Source organism: Ipomoea triloba, chromosome 3 (assembly GCF_003576645.1).
Source record: "Ipomoea triloba cultivar NCNSP0323 chromosome 3, ASM357664v1".
Lineage (NCBI taxonomy): Eukaryota > Viridiplantae > Streptophyta > Magnoliopsida > Solanales > Convolvulaceae > Ipomoea > Ipomoea triloba.
The window spans coordinates 14,731,217-14,748,784 of NC_044918.1; the positions used below are offsets into that span (position 1 = coordinate 14,731,217).

General features: G+C 36.7%; 3 protein-coding genes across 3 annotated transcripts in view; 1 reads left to right on the plus strand and 2 right to left on the minus strand.

Annotated features, from left to right (window-relative positions):
• The window catches only part of LOC116013907 (probable 2-oxoglutarate-dependent dioxygenase At5g05600), a 4,231-nt gene extending 3,154 nt beyond the window's left edge, over positions 1-1,077 (plus strand). The window contains exon 3 of the mRNA XM_031253871.1: positions 582-1,077. Coding sequence (XP_031109731.1) covers positions 582-833 — 252 coding nt within the window. The 3' untranslated portion in view covers positions 834-1,077. The remainder of the gene's footprint in view (positions 1-581) is intronic.
• Positions 1,078-2,432: 1,355 nt separating this feature from the next.
• LOC116011784 (PHD finger protein ALFIN-LIKE 1-like) lies at positions 2,433-6,411 on the minus strand. The gene is made up of 5 exons (XM_031251195.1): positions 6,210-6,411; positions 6,047-6,079; positions 5,746-5,968; positions 3,003-3,123; positions 2,433-2,906 (listed from the first exon to the last, which is right to left on the minus strand). The coding sequence occupies exons 1-5, from the start codon at positions 6,313-6,315 to the stop codon at positions 2,616-2,618; spliced, it is 774 nt and encodes a 257-aa protein (XP_031107055.1). The 5' UTR covers positions 6,316-6,411; the 3' UTR covers positions 2,433-2,615.
• Positions 6,412-8,336: 1,925 nt separating this feature from the next.
• Positions 8,337-12,613, minus strand: LOC116011835 (protein SMAX1-LIKE 7-like). Its single transcript, XM_031251252.1, has 3 exons — positions 11,043-12,613; positions 10,389-10,614; positions 8,337-10,240 (listed from the first exon to the last, which is right to left on the minus strand). The coding sequence occupies exons 1-3, from the start codon at positions 12,203-12,205 to the stop codon at positions 8,582-8,584; spliced, it is 3,048 nt and encodes a 1,015-aa protein (XP_031107112.1). The 5' UTR covers positions 12,206-12,613; the 3' UTR covers positions 8,337-8,581.
• Between the last annotated feature and the right edge of the window lie 4,955 nt (positions 12,614-17,568).

Sequence of the window (17,568 nt, forward strand, 5' to 3'; positions counted from 1 at the left end):
TGTTTTTTTTTTTTTTTTTGGGGGGGGGGGGGGGGGCGCCCTGACAGGCCAATATTTTTGTTTACTTTACAAAGTGGGAAATGCATGGGTTTTTGGATCCCACCCAAAAGTCCAATATATATTAAATTAAGTTTTACTTTTTATATATAGTCTCTTAGTGATTCTTTGATTTACGAAAAAATTAGTAGTTGTGTTTTTAGACTAGCTTAAGTTATCTATAGAAGGTTAATAGACACTTTCACGAAAAGTTTAACATGAAACTTTGTAATTACCAAATTAATTGTCCGACCAACGTAGTTCAGGATTGCCTCTTCTCTCAGAGATTCTGTTTCTTATTTTGCTATATCAGACATGATATGATAGAATAGATAAAACTAATAAAAGCAACTTTCTCATCATTAACTATTTTATAACGTGGTATTAAATCATTGTCCACGTTGAACAATAAGATTGTATATCCTTAGCTATTATTCTTTTTAACTAAGAAAATACTTATGTATCTCAAATCTTTCATTGCACTGTGTGTTTCATTATTTATGTATTGTATGTATGTACTTAATGTTATCTTTTCTTCTATGCAGATATTAACTAATGCTATATACAAAAGTGTTGAGCATAGGGTGATTGTTAATTCGAATAAAGAACGTGTATCTCTGGCTTATTTTTACAATCCTAGAAGCGATCTGCTCATACAACCAGTGAAGGAGGTTGTGACGCCGGAAAACCCTGCACTATATCCACCGATGACCTTTGATGAATACAGACTTTATATAAGGACCAAGGGTCCTAGAGGGAAATCACAACTAGGGGAATCAAATAAGTGTGAAGATTAAGAAACTACGATGATTTTACCATGTAAAAGCATTTAGTTTGTAATGAAATATGTATTATGATTGGACAATGATCTTATAAATGAACGTAAATCTTATATTTCCACTAGAAAAATTCAATTAATAATGCGGGAAAACAGAGACAAAGATCACTTTCAATTGGTTGTAAGTGTTGGAGGCAAGTTTGTCCCACTCTATTGTTACTATTACTGTTGTAGATGTTTTTATGATAGAGAAATGTTTTTAATTTCTTCCCTCTAAATTTTAGATTTATAATGTTTATTTTGTGATTATTTATAAGATTTTTTTTAAAAAAATTATAAGGTCAAAATTATTATTAAAAAAAAAAATTATCTATGAAAAAGAGGGTTGAAGGGTAGATCATGATTCTCATACCAGAATGTTATGATTTCCTCTCAATCAAGCCACATGTTTGTGATGATGCATCTGATCTTGTCCTGCCCTACATAGAAAAGATAAGATAAGATAATAGTTTGCACAAATTGAGAATTGGTTCAATAACTTTTTTGGGTAAAAATATCGAATTCACTCCTATTTTATTGTCATGTGCTGAATTTATTATTTTTTTAGCCATAATTTTTGACAAGTATAAGAACTTTTTTTTTTCTTTTCTTTTTAGAGATGTAAAAGTGAAATGATTCTCCTATATCTATCATCCAATGCAATAGTGACACGTTAAGATTATATTCAATAATTGTTGTTTCAATTCATAAATCATATAGTTATATCATTCCACTAAAGTATCTAATATTAAATCACTTGTGAAACTTATAAAGCATGTGATTTTAAAAGAAGTGAGACAATTCCTTACGGCTCAACGCCCCAGAAGACAAGTGTTCTAATGACTATTGTAAGTACATTAATCTGTGTCGTACGGTTTTAAATGTCATTAAGGGATGATCTAGAAAATGGGCATTTTACTAGCCTTCTTTTATATTTTAAAGAATACTTTATGGCCGACCATAAAATCCATTCCAAAAGTTTTAAAGAATACTTTATGGCCTACCATAAAATCCATTCCAAAAGTTGAAGCCAGGCAGCCCATAAGGCCAATAATACACCATGAGAATTGACTACTACAAGTTACAACTGCATTCTGATATATAATCACTGGTGACATTAAAATTTTAACTTAGCAGCTTAAGAGAAGTTTTACCATAGCAACTTGAGACAGTTGGTAAGTAAACGATCAAAGTTGACCAGTAACATTGACTTTAAGAGCAGTTTGGACAGAATCTGAATTAGTTTTTTTTTTAGTTCTACTGACTCGGTTACAATGTAGTATCTGTTCATAACTACTTTCTCAACCCACTGAAGCACAAAGAGTCAACAGATGCCTCCACTGAGGCTCGAACCCGCTCTCTTCCACATAGGAGTGTACACCGGGTGCCGCTTGACCACAAGGTCTTTGGCCAGCTAGGCAGGGTCGGCCAAAACCCATCATTTGGCAAGACAGGCTAAAAAGCCCACCAATTTGGAAAGCCATAAAATTCAGAGCCCATCAGCTAAGCCTGTTTTAACGATTCTAGCCATTTTTGGAATATGGAATGATGTATGAAAAAACTTCAAAAGAAAGAACTCTCATTTGGAAAAATATATGATTATAAATGAAGATAAAGTTGGAGAGAAACCAAGAGAAAAGGAGGTCTCTAACAAGTAACAACTACAGTAAATTTCTGTTTATATAACTAACATGATCAGGATGATGGTATATGCCTTGGTTAAAACCTCTGAATCTTATCCACCACTGGCACTGGGCACTGGCTATTCTCTACCCCTTTTCTTGCTGCAAAAGGGGCATTTGTATTTCTTGATACTTTCAGCCTTTGCTGGGGTAATTTTCACACACTTGCCATGGAACCATCTCTCACATATATCGCACCCAATCCAGAACCCTTTCTCGTCGTAATTCTCCCCACAGCTCCCACAAATAGCATTGCTTTCATCGTCTCCACCCTCATCTTCATCTTCATCTTCATCTTCATCTTCATTTTCATCATCATCATGTTCATAGCTCTCCTTTCTCGTTGGATTTCCTTTGGGTTGTTTGCTATTCTGTAAGCAGAGTGGTGATATATATATATATATATATGGCTTAAATGTTCTTGATGATTACATAAATGCAATAAATATGCAGTCTTGTAAAGTTACCTTGGTGCTAGGCTTGGATTTTGGACCGCTATCAGCACTAGGCTTATCTTTAGACATTCTCTTCCCTGTTACAACTTCATGGACAGTTGGCTGATCGTTTATAAGGCGAAACAAACGTTCCCTGTAGATTAATAAACAAGAATGTCCATAGGATAATACTGTTAGGCTTAGTAACCTTGACTGACAAGCTCATAAAGTAGTGCTGTCGTAATTTAGAATCTCTGAACCCAGGGAATGGGTAATCTTATAAATCAGTCACAACTCTGTGTGAAACTTCATAAACAAATAATATTATATTAGTGCTTGACTCAGGCATCTGCAAATAGACTTTCATTAATGGTGACCAAGTTAAACAGAACCCTGATATGTAAGCCCCATATTCATAGGCAGGTATACGAGGTTCCAGAAGAGTGATACTGGCAGGTATTACCATGGCTAATGACCTTTGCTTCAGTGGTCAAGGATAGGCCATCGAACCTCAAGGTTAGAAGTTCAACTCCCTTCCACCTCAAATGTACACATAAAAGAAAAAGGGGGAAGATATAATCCAAAATCAGATGAGTACCAAGTACCAACATATAGTAGAGCTGGCATATGAATAGGCAGCTGTATCCAATGAACCCAAAAATTTCTTACAAGTAGAACTAAGTGATCTTCAACTCCCTAACACCAAAATCCACAAAACACCCCACTAGAACCACCAACATCTCATGGCCCATATGAATAAAATATTTTTATCAAAAAAAATATTAATTTGAGAATTGAAAATATCATCAGACTAGTTATAAATTAAACATTGTATAAACCACAAAAGAAAATAATTGACTAATTTTTGTTTCAGAGCCATACATCCACATTAGAGAAGCCCAAAAGGCCAAAAGAAGGAACCACCAGTTCATTTTATAAGTGTTTCTGGTTCAACACTACCTGATATGATGCAATAATAACTTTTAGGGTCAATGAAATAAACCAGGTCAATAACCCAAGTAACCAAGGACTGTGTAGTCCCAATGATATGGGCTTGAGGTTAAAAGAACCTTGCAGTCTAGTGGGATAGGTCTAACACTCAATCTATAAGATCTCGAGTTCAATCTCCAAACCCCAAGTAACCAAGGACTGTGTAGTCCCAATGATATGGGCTTGAGGTTAAAAGAACCTTGCAGTCTAGTGCGATAGGATTAACACTCAATCTATAAGATCTCGAGTTCAACCTCCAAACCCCTTTTTTAAAAAATAAACATGGCCATGAGTAAAAAGTAAAAAACCAAATCTTTTTATGGTATATAGCATCATACCCTAAGTAACAGGCTCTAACCCTTATATCTTACTATAATTTCTCTGACCAATGCATGTTCAATCCAACAAACATTCCCCACACTCTCCACATAATTAAAGGAAGGGCATATCCAAATTAATAGAACTGTGATGATCATGTCCTTGTGTTGGAGTTTTCAGATTCAAGTTATGAAAACCCACAATTCAATCCATAAGTGAAGTGGTGAAATCATTTTTGTACTTTGTAGTAGTCAAAAAGCTTTTTTCTTCCACTTCTTTCCATTTTTATTTTTCCTAACAGACTAAATCATCCTTTCCTAAAATTTGAAAGCAATATGTTTCATGTCTTGTGAAACACCAATACTCATCTTTCTATCTCTCTCTTGTTCTCTTAGCCAGATTTTAAAGTGCCACCAATCAATAAGAGTATACAATATGTTTGCATTATTGCATATCAGGAAGTGGACGAAAAGATTTAGGGGGAGGAAGGGATTTGATCAAGGAATTCTATCAATTTTAGGATATATTCATTTTCTTAATTTAGTCTCTAGTTCTTAACTTCTTATTGAGTTTCTCAAAATCATATTGAAGCTATACAGAATTCACCAAAAGAATTGATATCTTCAAACTAGTTGGTAGAATCTTCTTGAAGACTTGGTTATCTGATATGGAGTGTGATGCCAACCATACTTTCTCTTAAAGTAGTTTAGTTCATATACGAACTGTGATGAATTCTAAAGGTTATCCACATATTGTCTGAACTTATACATATAGTCAACCATTTGTCTCTGTTTGTATTTTTCTTTCACTTGCATTACAGTCAAACATAGTTGAAAACAAGTTTCCAGAGGCAGACACATTTCCTAATGTGTCACAGTAGAAATTGAAATATTTCCACTCACAGGAGCAGATTGAGTTAGTAAGACTTATCAAGCCATACCCAGAAATCTTCTATCCCTTGAAGATATAGCATTTTCATGTAAGTATTACTGTGTATAACACACTGTTACTTTCATTGGTTCTTCAAAATGACTTTTTTTCCCCAATTTCCATAACCAATTTGTAAGCTTCATTAATTGTATGGAAAGAAGCAACTTTTCAAATAATTTCTTTTTCTTTGTTTAAGTTGTCACTTTATCTATTCAGATACGGGTTCAGAATCCAGTCCACCATTCTTCTACTCCAGTGAGATAATAGACTTAAAAACTCTAAGTAGTACTAGCATTTAACCCCTCAAGTGATTCCTTTTGTTTAATTGTTGGTTCAACACTTGATTGTGCCATGTATACCACCTAACAATGACCTAAAATCTCTGCCCCTTCTTATCTAGTCAAACTAAAATTCTCAGTTCTAAAAGTGATCAACCTGGTATTTAAGAATTTCTAATTAGACAATAAAGGGCATTGCATTAATAAGCACACATTAAATTCTAGGTAAAGTAGGAATCTTGAAGTGGAAGTAAATTCACCTTTCAAGTTGATTGAGCCGAGCACCAAAGTAGAAAGCCACGGAGAGCAACCACGAATCGGTGTGCATAGCCACCAATGCCACCCAATCCCCCCTCCTCATACCATCCCTCGCGAAATTGATGCCCAGCACCGGCTCCGGCATCTCCGGCGGAACCTCCTCCGCCGGCAATGCTACTTCCCACGTCCCATCCGGAAGCCCGTACAGGCACAAATTATCCTTATCTGCAGTCAAAATTCCCCACAAACAAATCAAATTCGAATTCCAATTCCAAATCCCAATCACAATTACACACAACTCACCTGGATCGCATAGCGAGAAAAACTCCTCCACATCTGCGAACACACACAAAAGCAGAAAAACCGAATCAGAACAAGTAGGGCATAAACAATTCCATATTTAAACCCAATTTGGACCGCGAAATAGCGCTAATTTCGGCGGTTGTTTAGTAGCGGTTACACTTACCGCGACCTAGGGCGTCGAGAACGGCGGAGCGGCGACCGGAGAAGTCTTTGAAGATGTCTTCAACTGAACGGGGCTTTTGCGCAGCGCTCGGAGAGACGGAAGCCATGTCGTCGATCAACTCAAAGTCTCAGCTGTACAGTAAAAGGGAATCGATCTTTTCTCTCTCCGTCTCTCTCTCTCTCTCTCTCTCGGAGGGATATGATCGTAAATAAGCGGAGAATTAGCACCCTAATTTAATGGGATATTTTTAGTCAGAGGGATAACCAGGTCACCGGGTACTTTTTGCTGACGTGGACTGAGGAGTTCAGGTGTACGGAGTCTCTACGTCAGACTCTGAATATGATCGTTTCGGGTCGGGCCCCTAATGATTCCCAATTCCCATATGATTTTTTTTTTTTTTGAAAACAATTCCCATATGATTTTAGTAATTAATCTTACCATTAATTTATAACCTTTAATTTAATTTAATATTTAGAACAATGTTTATAAACACAAAGTACATTGAAATATGAAGTATTTTTTTAATATTATGCTGCAGATGTCGTAATCTAAAGAAAATAAAGATAAGAATGAATCTATATATAGAATACTATGTATGAGTGTTTATACATATCTATATACATGCACGCATGAATTCAGTAAGAAATGGAAAAATATCAAAACTAATTGATAAAATCTAAATTCACGCATATTTTCTTGTTTAGGAATATGACACTTTTCATTACCCGTTTTGGCTTTTTAACTCTCACATGGCCTGTTTGGTTGGATGTAATTTGGGGGGAATTGAATTGCAATTCAGTGAATTTTCAAACTACACTGTTTGGTTGGAGGGAATTGCAACTCCGGGGAATTGCAATTCCCTCAAAATGATGAATTGCAATTCATGGGGTCAATTTGTTGTTGTAAAGACAATTTTGCCCATCCTCTTATATCCTTTGTCTTTTTTTTTTTTTTTTAAAATTTGAAAGATTATTATTATTATTATTTTAAAAGAATTATTATTAATATTATTTTTATTTTGAAAGAATTATTATTATTATTTTTAAAGAATTATTATTATTATTATTATTATTATTATTATTATTATTATTATTATTATTATTATTATTATTACTACTACTACTACTAGTACTACTACTACTATTACAGTATTACTACAGCATCTACCACAACATAAGGGCATTTTAATCATTTTGTAACTTCTTACCTTTCAATTCCCTGTAATCTTATTTCTGCATACCAAACACCTGTAATTTCAATTCCTACTTTATTCATTGAATTGCAATTCTACCGAATTACAATTCTTTTCCCCCCTAATTCCCTCCTCCCAACCAAACGCCCTGTCAATTGTTTAAAGTGACCTTTTTTAGGGGCGGCGAGGAGTGGGTGGTGTTATTGAGTCTATTAGGATTGGGTTAAAAAAGTCCAGACCATTGGTAAAAGAAAATATCGCTAACAATGAATGGATAAAACATGAGAATATGTAACCGAAGGACAAAAAGTGTTATTTTTTGAATTAATACTCAATTTAGTCATTAAATATTAGTGATTTTCTTGATTTAGTCCTAAATGATTTTTTATACTTAATTGGGTCTGGGACATCGATGATTTAACCTAATTGAGTCCTATGTTAGATAATTTGGCAATTTTTGATTTACTAATACTCAATTAAGTGCTCGACTATTGTGATTTTACTCAATTTAATCCTCGACTATAGTGAATTTTCTCGATAATAGCCAACAGAGGCAAAGGACTCAGTTAGATAAAATCATCAAAGTCCAAAACTCAATTAAGCACAACAAGTTATTTATTACTAGATTGAGAAAAATCACTATAGTCGATGACTAAATTTTTTGATTAAATTAGGTATTAATTAACTCATTATTTTTCTATAATTTAGGAACACAATGAAATTTGTCCCATTATCCTATGAACCAAACTTGTTAATGTGTGATTAAGAGTTCTAAAGATAAGAGGACAACTCTAGTGAAATTGGTCGGACAGTACTCATAAAAATCATCTATTAACTTTGTTGGTTTGAGTTAGTCAACTATGGACGGTAAGCTTTCTCATAAATCAAAATATTGTGAACACAAAATAATCAAAGCACATAAAAGATTAGCTAAGTTTAATGAGGGTAACCAAACCATGATGAGCTAAGATTAACATTGGAGCACTTATTACAGACCTAGGAAAGTGCATTGGAACCAAAATACATTCTATGCTATGAGACATAAAACCTGAAACTACCCAATAAACACATGGGATAAACAGACTACAGAGAAGCCTAAAATTATATATTTATACATCCACTACTACATAATAACAATAATAATGAAGAAGAAGAAGAAGAAGACCTTACTGAATTTCATTCAGTTCATTCTAATTTTCCCAGGAAGAACTATTCCTGGTTTATGCTCTTCTGCATATCTGCTAGTAACTAGCTTCACAACAGAATGAGCAGTTAGGCTATACTTTTCTTGAGCTTCTACAAATCCCCTGACAAGAACACTGTGGATCCAATCTTCTACCTTCTTGTTATTGGTTAAACAAGCAGCTGCTAAAATCTGTTCCATTACTTTCGATTCTATCTCGAGCAAGCACTCGGGGCCGATGATTTTGTGGAAGCAGTGTTCGATCTCCTTCAGCATTTTCTCTGCGAGTGACCCGAGGTTAAACGGTTTGAATGTGACTGTCTCGTCGACCTGTCTGAGGAACTCGTCCAACCACGGCCTCGAGTTTTCGAGGGCTGTTGTATCGGGTTCCTCAGCGGGGAGATTCAAGTCGAGGGATGGATTTGAGGTCCAGTGGGCGCGTTTTGTTATTTCGGGGATGCCAAAACCAAAACGCTCCTCGTTTTCAACTGTGCCAATGGTTTTTCTCTTGTTTAGGAGGATTGGCTTAAGGGTTGAGGAATTGGAATTGGGATTGGTATCAATTCCAAGATCAACTCCAATCTGGATTTGAATTGGCCAGCCTTTTACTGCAAGAATTTCTTCTTCGGAATAGCCTTGTGAGGAACCTGAAGTGGTCACAAAGATTGCATTACTAGTGCTGATTTCCCTTCCGTGTGAGTCTGAAAATTTCCCGGTTTTCACAGCGTGGGACAGGCTGTTTTGCACGAGCAGATCGGCTTTCTCAACGTGCTCGAGGAAGATAACAGACATGGGCTTGTCAGCTAGCTTCTCTGCAATGTAATCCACAACGTTTTTGCCTCTCAGCTTCACATCATATTTGTTCAGAGCCTGGAGATCAAACAGTGACTTTATGCAGGCTCGGGGGTTTTCCTCGAGGCTCAGATCCACACAGATCAAGCTATGTGTGCTCCCGTGTAGTATTTCAGAAAGGGCAACGACGAGTTTTTTCTTCCCCATGCTATCCGGTCCCGTGAAATGGAACCATATGTCTCCACGAGTTGCCCGGGGGTGGCTCTCCCGATCCATTGTTCTGCACCGGGCTATTCGTTGGCTGATAACTCTCACAGCTTCTTCCTGCCACCCGACCCTCTCGGCTAGAGCCTCGTATAGCACCTTGAAGTCTTTCGGATCAAATTGAGCGTTTTTCGAGATGTTGGCTGGAACATCTGGGATTAGGCCGATACAAGTTTGAGGTATTCTTGGCTTGTCTGCAGACTCTCTAGCTGGAGAATTCGAGCAAATTCGCAAACCTAAATCCATTGTCACCGAGGTCACTGAGGTCGGAGAGGTATGAGCATCATCGTCACTCTTCAAAGGAGTTTCACTGAAAATGGACAGAAGGTTAACATTGTTGTTGCCATCCGAGAGTACCCCGAGTGGACTGCTCTCTTTCGAGGCAGCAGAAACGCCCGACAACGCATTAGAAGGCACGGCCCTGTCCTTATTGCTGTCCTCGACAACTTGAAATCCCACGATGGACGGGACTCGAGAATCCAGCTGAGCAGTGCTCGTCCTCGAGAACGGCTGGTTGTAGTGCAGACGCTGACAGAGCGAGTCCCATTTCCTCTGCAATCCCGCGATTTTGGCATTCAATACCACATTATCATCTTTGGCCTGCACTGAAGACACACAACCAAAAAAAAAGCAGTTTTCACATGATCATATGCAGTCTTATCTACACCAAAACACGACCCCCAAACGCTATTTTAGCCAATTCAAGTGTTCAGAAAAACGCGCAGATCAGAGTTTAGCTCGTACACACCTTCATCAACTCCATCTTGTTGCTGCTTTGCAGCCACGAAGGCAGACTCGACTGCTGGTAGTGATCTGCAACCGAAGAACTAAACCCCCCACTCGAGAGCGCATTAATTTCCTGCCTGCACTTCTCACTGCAGAGACAACAGCGCGAAACGCTTGGGTACGAGCTACTTAATGGGCTTTTTATATCAGCAAACAGTCCTCCAAATGGAACAAAAGACTCCATCAAGCTGTAATAAGCACATTATGAACATCAAATTGAGTTCCGGTCCACAGAATATGATCAACCAGCAAAAATTACCTCATTTCCGAGACTTGCAGACATTAAAACTTAAGAACACTATAAAAACTATAGATATTGAGAACGAAACTAACTAAACCAACCAAGGAATAACGAAACCTAAGAAGACAATTCTTTAGTCCTATGAACACCAAATGCTAGCACAGACAATCCAATTGAAACAACTCGAGCTAATTCCACTAGAAACCATGGTGCTTTATGGTAAATGCTAAAAGATATGGACAAAGGCACAAACATTAACAGTGCTAAGCATGATGCTTTTATAGTAAATCCTAAAGAAATAACCTCCATAACAATACAGCAGCCACGAGAAACGTAAATCGAGCAGGAAATCCTAAGAAAGAGAGCGAATTTTACCTGGATTTCGGGTACGATTCACCAGGGAAAGGCCCTGGAGAGGTGATTGTCAAGAGCTGCAAGTCCCAATCCTTCTCAATGGAGGGGAATCTATTCAAAACCTTCAAGTAAACCTCGTATCGCGCCACAGCTCCAATCACCCACAGTTTCCCAGCACAAGCCTCAATCAACCGCCCCAACCCGAGAATCACGGGCTGCAAAGATTCAGCAGAAGGTTCATCACCAGCCAACAGTTTCAGATCACCAAAATTGAGCACAACACCAGGGCCTATACATTGGTCCACCATTCTGTTCACTTCCTCAAGCTTCTGTCTCAGCTTATCCCCATTAACATAACCCGAAAGCTCGGGTTCGATACAGATTACAGTTAGTCCAGAGAGGTGTGAGGGGATTAGCCCCCCTCCATCTCTCTTGACAGTTTCCAGGAAACTCCTGAGAGCTTCATGAGCACAAACCCCAACTAACATGGGGTTTTTCTGCTTGGGTTTTAGGAAAACTTCAATGATTCGTCTGCAATTTTGATCTCCATCTGAAAACCCTAGGAATGGGAAGGTGAAACCTCTTCTTCCCAGCTCAGAATTACAGAGAAACAGAGGGGGTCCTTTGTACCTGGAATATCTAAAGAACTGGTGAACCGGCCTTAAAATTGCAATCTTGATATCACAGCTCCTGAACCCGGCTTCCCCGAGAACCCGGCTCACCGCCGGGTCATCAAGAATTGACAAAATCATGTTCTGCAACTCCACCTTCACCACCGGAGCTGAAGAACAAGAAGACTGTTGTTGTTGTTGATAAAAGCTGAAATTCTCCGGCTGCCGTCGCTGGTTCGCCTGAGACCGTTTAATGGCCGCCATGAGCGAGTTCGAAACCGGCGGTTCATCCTCGCCGCCGGTCCGGTTCGGCGACGACGGCAGCCGGTCCAACGACACCCCGAGGCAAAGCTCCAACGCCTTGAACTGCACGCGCGCAGAGTACGCATTGTTGCGCGTCCGGGCACACGCCTCCCGGAGCGCCGACGACGGCAGCGACAGCAACGACGACACCATGTGAACCGACGTCGTCTGAGCATGCCCGCGCCGCCGCGCCCCCGCCACCGCCTCGTCCAGCGCCCTCACCGCCTCCGGCGTCAAGCATTGCCGGGCAATCGCCACCGGCGTCGGCATCCCCGCCGGAAAAACACGTCAGCCGCCGGAAAAACAAGAAAATGTTACTAATAACAGAAAGATTCACTCTTTCACCCACCCTTCAACATCAAATTCCCCAAAACAAAACAATGAAGCCACCCCAATATCACTATTATAGTAAAAATATATGGGGAATCAAAAGAATGATTAGAAATGACAGCAGTGTACTATCACTATGAGGAGCAAAAGAAAGAATTATTAAAATTATTAATTGGGTATGGTAGCTATCAAGAAATGGGATTGTGAATTATTTATTGGGGGCTCGTAGGTTGCTGTTTGTCGTTGGTGGTGACACTGCTAGTGCTGACCGATGTTTGTTTCCACACGACAGTTAATTAAGGATTTTGCGTTAATCCTGGGATTTACTGCGCTAATTAATGTTAATTAGAAACCTCAAACAAGAAAGAAGAGATTTTGTGGGAGGAATAGGGAGATGTTTTCATGTTTTGTACGAATTTTTTGTGTTGTGGGGGCTGGGAAGGAGGGAAAGATGCTGAGTCCACTTACTTTGGAGGTGGGGCCCAGCCCGGGACTCTCAGGTCATTTTCTGCTTGCTTGTGAAAATGCTCCATTTTTTTGGGGCCCCCAAACCCAAAAGAGAAAACAGTTAGCTCACTGTAACTGTTTCTGGTTATGCTACCCAACTGTTCTTTGTTCTTTTAATTCTCGTTAGAGGGTTAAACGGACGGGATTAAATCGGTCAAATCTGATCTGTCATTAGTTTACCGGCAAATTATACCATGAATCAGGGTTTATCGTAGACCCTGATCCAAAAATAATCTCCAAATTTTGTATTTATAGTTGACAATTTTTATACATATAACTATCATATTATGTATCGACAATTATCAAGTTATTTGTTTACATATACAGAAACTGCTAGCTATAGGTGTAAAATGGGTTAATTGAATGTACATAATTTTTGTATTAGAGTTCACAATGCAATCTGCACCTTGGTCCATGGTATAACAATTGTAGTTTACCTATAATTTCAGTTGGGTTGACTCATGTTTGCTTAAATTTTGGCTAGAAACTGACCAAAGTAGATTTGGTTTTGAGTTTTGACTGAGTTTCAGGCTAGTTTGTTCGCTTGATACTTCTACTCCATTAACAATCACGTATTGAATAACCCAAAAAAAAAATACAATTTTTTACTTTTATTTTATGTTCGGGTGAATTTAGAATATATGGTAAGAGTAATATTTTTTAAAATGGTAATAATGTTTTCTAACCGCCTCTTATCTCCTTAAGACATGCATAGTCGTAAATGAATCAATTCCAACCCTAACTTTTTTATGTTTAGGTTTAACATTTGAGTATAAATTCTAGGTTCCTTGCTTATTTCATACTCTATAGTTTGTACATTAAAAAAATATTCTCAATTATAGCATAATACTACATGTGAAATCTCTTGATTCAATATTAAAGATTTTAAAAATCTTTTCAATTAGTATAGTATTAGTGTATTACATGTAGAATCTCTTGACAACATATTAAAGAGTAACAATTCCACTTTTATTATTACAACTACTCAAATATTGTATATTATATTGCACGAATAAATAAATACTGATGGGAAAAGAAGTAGGAAATGATAATTAAGAGATATGAAAAATGCAAAATTAGAAAAATACACTTACATTTTTGTAATAACTCAAATTTTGAAGTGCAAGTGACAACATCATATCATATAGTGCAATAGTATAAAGTACATTCAAACATTGAAGTGCAAGTAAATTACATGCACTCTGTTTAAAAAAAAAAAGAAGTTATACGCACTCTATAATGTAAATGGTTGCACTTTATAGTGATATTACTTGCACACTATATAATGCACTTAACAATATCATAGAGTGCAACAATATAAAGTACATCTAAGCAACAATATTAAATATACCTAACGTTATCATTAATTGTATGTAAATTACTAAATTACTTGCACTCTATAGTGTAAATATCTGCACTTTATAGTGATACTACTTGCATAATTGCATATGTTATTTGTACTTCAAACACATGTTACTTACACTTCAAATTTTGAGTTATTTAAAAAAATGTTACTATGTTTTTAAAAATTACTTATGATCTATTAGATCTTTCCTTATGGTCAGATTAATTCCTAATTTTCTCTGGGATAGCAATTATTGCCAAAGTGCACCTATATAGTGGAAGAACAATGGATTAGACTGAAAACATATAAAAAAATAGTGTTTTACCTTTGAAGGTAAAAGTTGTAATATTCAAAACAAAATGGGTCAACGCCACTTCCCCTCAGAGTTATTACTGATTAAAGCGTTGAATAGCAAACGCCATTTTGACTTTCTCAAGTGCTCTTCGACTCGGATGCAAGCATTTACCAAATCAATACTATCATGAGTATCATCCGTTTGTAAAGACATGATGTGGTTACTTGAAATTAAAATATTATTTTGATTTTCATAAGTAAAAAACTTAACATAACAAATTAGGAAATGATAACATTTTTTTCCTTTTCCTTTTTTTACTTTTCATATTAACTTTGATCCTATTTTTTCACTTGATTTTCAATATCTCCCTCCTACCATAGTACCAGTGTAACATTAATTCGGATTTGACTCGAGAAATGTTCATAAATTGTAAGTCTTGCTTGATTTATAACTATTTAAAAGACGTATACCTACAACAACACCTATCAGCGTTTATTTTCTAACTCTACAGTTGCATTAACAGTTCACATAATAATTGCCCCAAAATATTGGATTAACTTTAATCATATTAAAATGCACCGAACAAATAAATACTAGTGTCCAGGAACAAAAATTAAAAACTTATCCTAATTGTCGATCTATGAATGATCAATGGCTCTAAAATAAGGGGAAAAAAATGGACATTACCCATATATATAATCTATCGAGATCAAGTGTTCTTTTCAGATAATAATTCTCAAAAGCAATTAGTATTGTTTCTTCCTTCCTCAACGCCTAAAGAGAAATTTGTCAGTCATGAACTTGCTTTTTTGTAACAGTTCTCTAAATAGTTTGATCCATTATTATTTCATTTGGTCGTATATCTTTCATAGTCTCATTTACATCTGTCCTTAAAGCACATGCTACGTGCCCATTGTGCATATCACATAGAAAAATTTAAAAATAAAAATAAGCTAATTAAGGGACCAAATTAAAGTCCCTACAATTTTACACACACACCAACCTTACACATGCAGTAGCTCTTCAACATTAAAATCTTATCAAATTGTATTATGAAGAAATTTAGGGTGTGTTTGGTTTGGTTTAGCTCTTCAACCAAGCTAGCTAGTTCATTTATACATACAGCTCATAGTTTTAATTTTTTCATGGGTGAAACATCCTCTCATCAATTGTTCCATCTACTTTAGTCAATTCAATATAGATATGTGGCGCAATTGACTTAATTGGCCTGTTGATGGACGCCAAATAGCTTTCACCAAGGAGATTCTCGGGCATGTCTCGGGGGATGGGGAGGGGAGTGGGGAGGGCAGGTGGGCGGATGTTGGCTTTTAGGAACCCAAGTATTCTTAGAACCTCTTGACCTGTTGAGAGCTTCATGACCTAATACTTTCGACATATTATATGTACTAAGGAATTCATGATTAATAATATCTCTTTAATTTGCATCCATACGTACAATTTGAATAATAATTTACATTATCCAGCTCTATCGCCAAACACTTTTCAGCTCCTTTAAACAAAGCTAGTTCCTTTAGATGGCTCACACACCGAACTCTTCTATCTTTTTGACTTTTTTTTTTCTTTCAGTAGAAGGGGCAAACCCTATGTCTTGTTTGCTCTCTTTAAACCTTAATAAGTACCATACAACCCTCTCGAACGTAACCTTTCTCTACCTATGATATGTGCTCAAATCAAGACCTTTCTCTGCCATCAAAGCTAGCTCAAGAGTAGATATCAATCTAACCCTAAGTATCAAACTCCCATCTTTTGAACAATCAATATGAGATTATATCATAAGATCTCAATAATCCCAAGATTTTTGTTCCCTAGCTTTCTCCTTGAATTTAATTAATGTGTAAAGCTGGTTGAGGGCGACTGGTGAGGGGGAATAGCAGCCACGGACCCCATAACCACTCACATAGCATTCATGATGATGATGATGATGATGATGATGGAGAGAGTGAAATGTGAAGGCAAAGGAAAGGGCCATTAAAGCAAGCAAGCAGGTCATCTGATGGGGAGTGGACCCATGAGGCATAGAATCAATGGGTCGACATCTATCTCTCCAACACTGCTGCAGGGAGACTCCAAAAGGTGTTTGATTTGATGTGTTTCCTTTTGTTTTCTTTCTCACCCTCTTTCTTCACTTTTTTCCCCACCTTTTCAACCTGCTTTTGATTCCCCCCCATTTAATTTCTTTCCCAGCATTGGAAAAAGATCTTTCGGATCCTGTTCCACAGTCAAGCTCCTTTGTATTATAAAGGTTGACCTTTAAAAACAATAAATTCTTTTTCCTCTTTTTAAAGAAATAAATAAATACATACCTAGTACATGTATAAAGTATTGTCTTGACTAATTCTCTCATCATGTGTATGTTGTTTACTAATGTTTTGCGTTGAAATCCTTTTTTTTGTTATGTTTTTACCAAATAACTATTTTTTTTTAGTATGGGGAAGCTGAAGCGTGGACGGTTCTTAAAAGGGTTCGTTTGATGTGGGAGTAGTGTGATATATAATAATGACTTTGAGACTAATAATTCAATCAAATTTTTTATTGAACTCGTTTCATAATAGCTCTGTTTAAAGATCTTAATACATACACAAAAGATTATTGACATACCATCATATACGATGTTTTATGTTGGCAACCATATGCTCATTAGCCCTATAAGGTCTCTGTCCTTGTTTATTTTACATAATCGTTGCTTGTCTATCTATTTTTTTTTTAACTCAAAGTTTATGTCAAACTAGATCATAGACCCTTAAAACTCTGTTCCTATAATTTTGAAAGAGATAAATCACGAATCACTAAAATAGTTGCCGACCTTTCTATGTTGTCATCAACCTTTATATTTTATTAATATAATTAATCAGCAGCCAACCAACCCATAATCCGACCTCTCTCTCTTAGTTACATATGTATGTGTTTCTATGAATGTTCCCTAAAATTAAGAAAACAATTACATCATTCGATTTGTCGAAGTTGAATATTAAGATTGTACAATTTAAAAGTTAATTGTTTGTTATAACTTTTAAGAATCAAATTAAACATCCGAACTTTTTTAATGTATACCAACAGAAAGATACAGATGATAGGGTATATATATATAACAAAAGATGTACCTACTATACCTAGAATCATCTTCTATTGACTTAG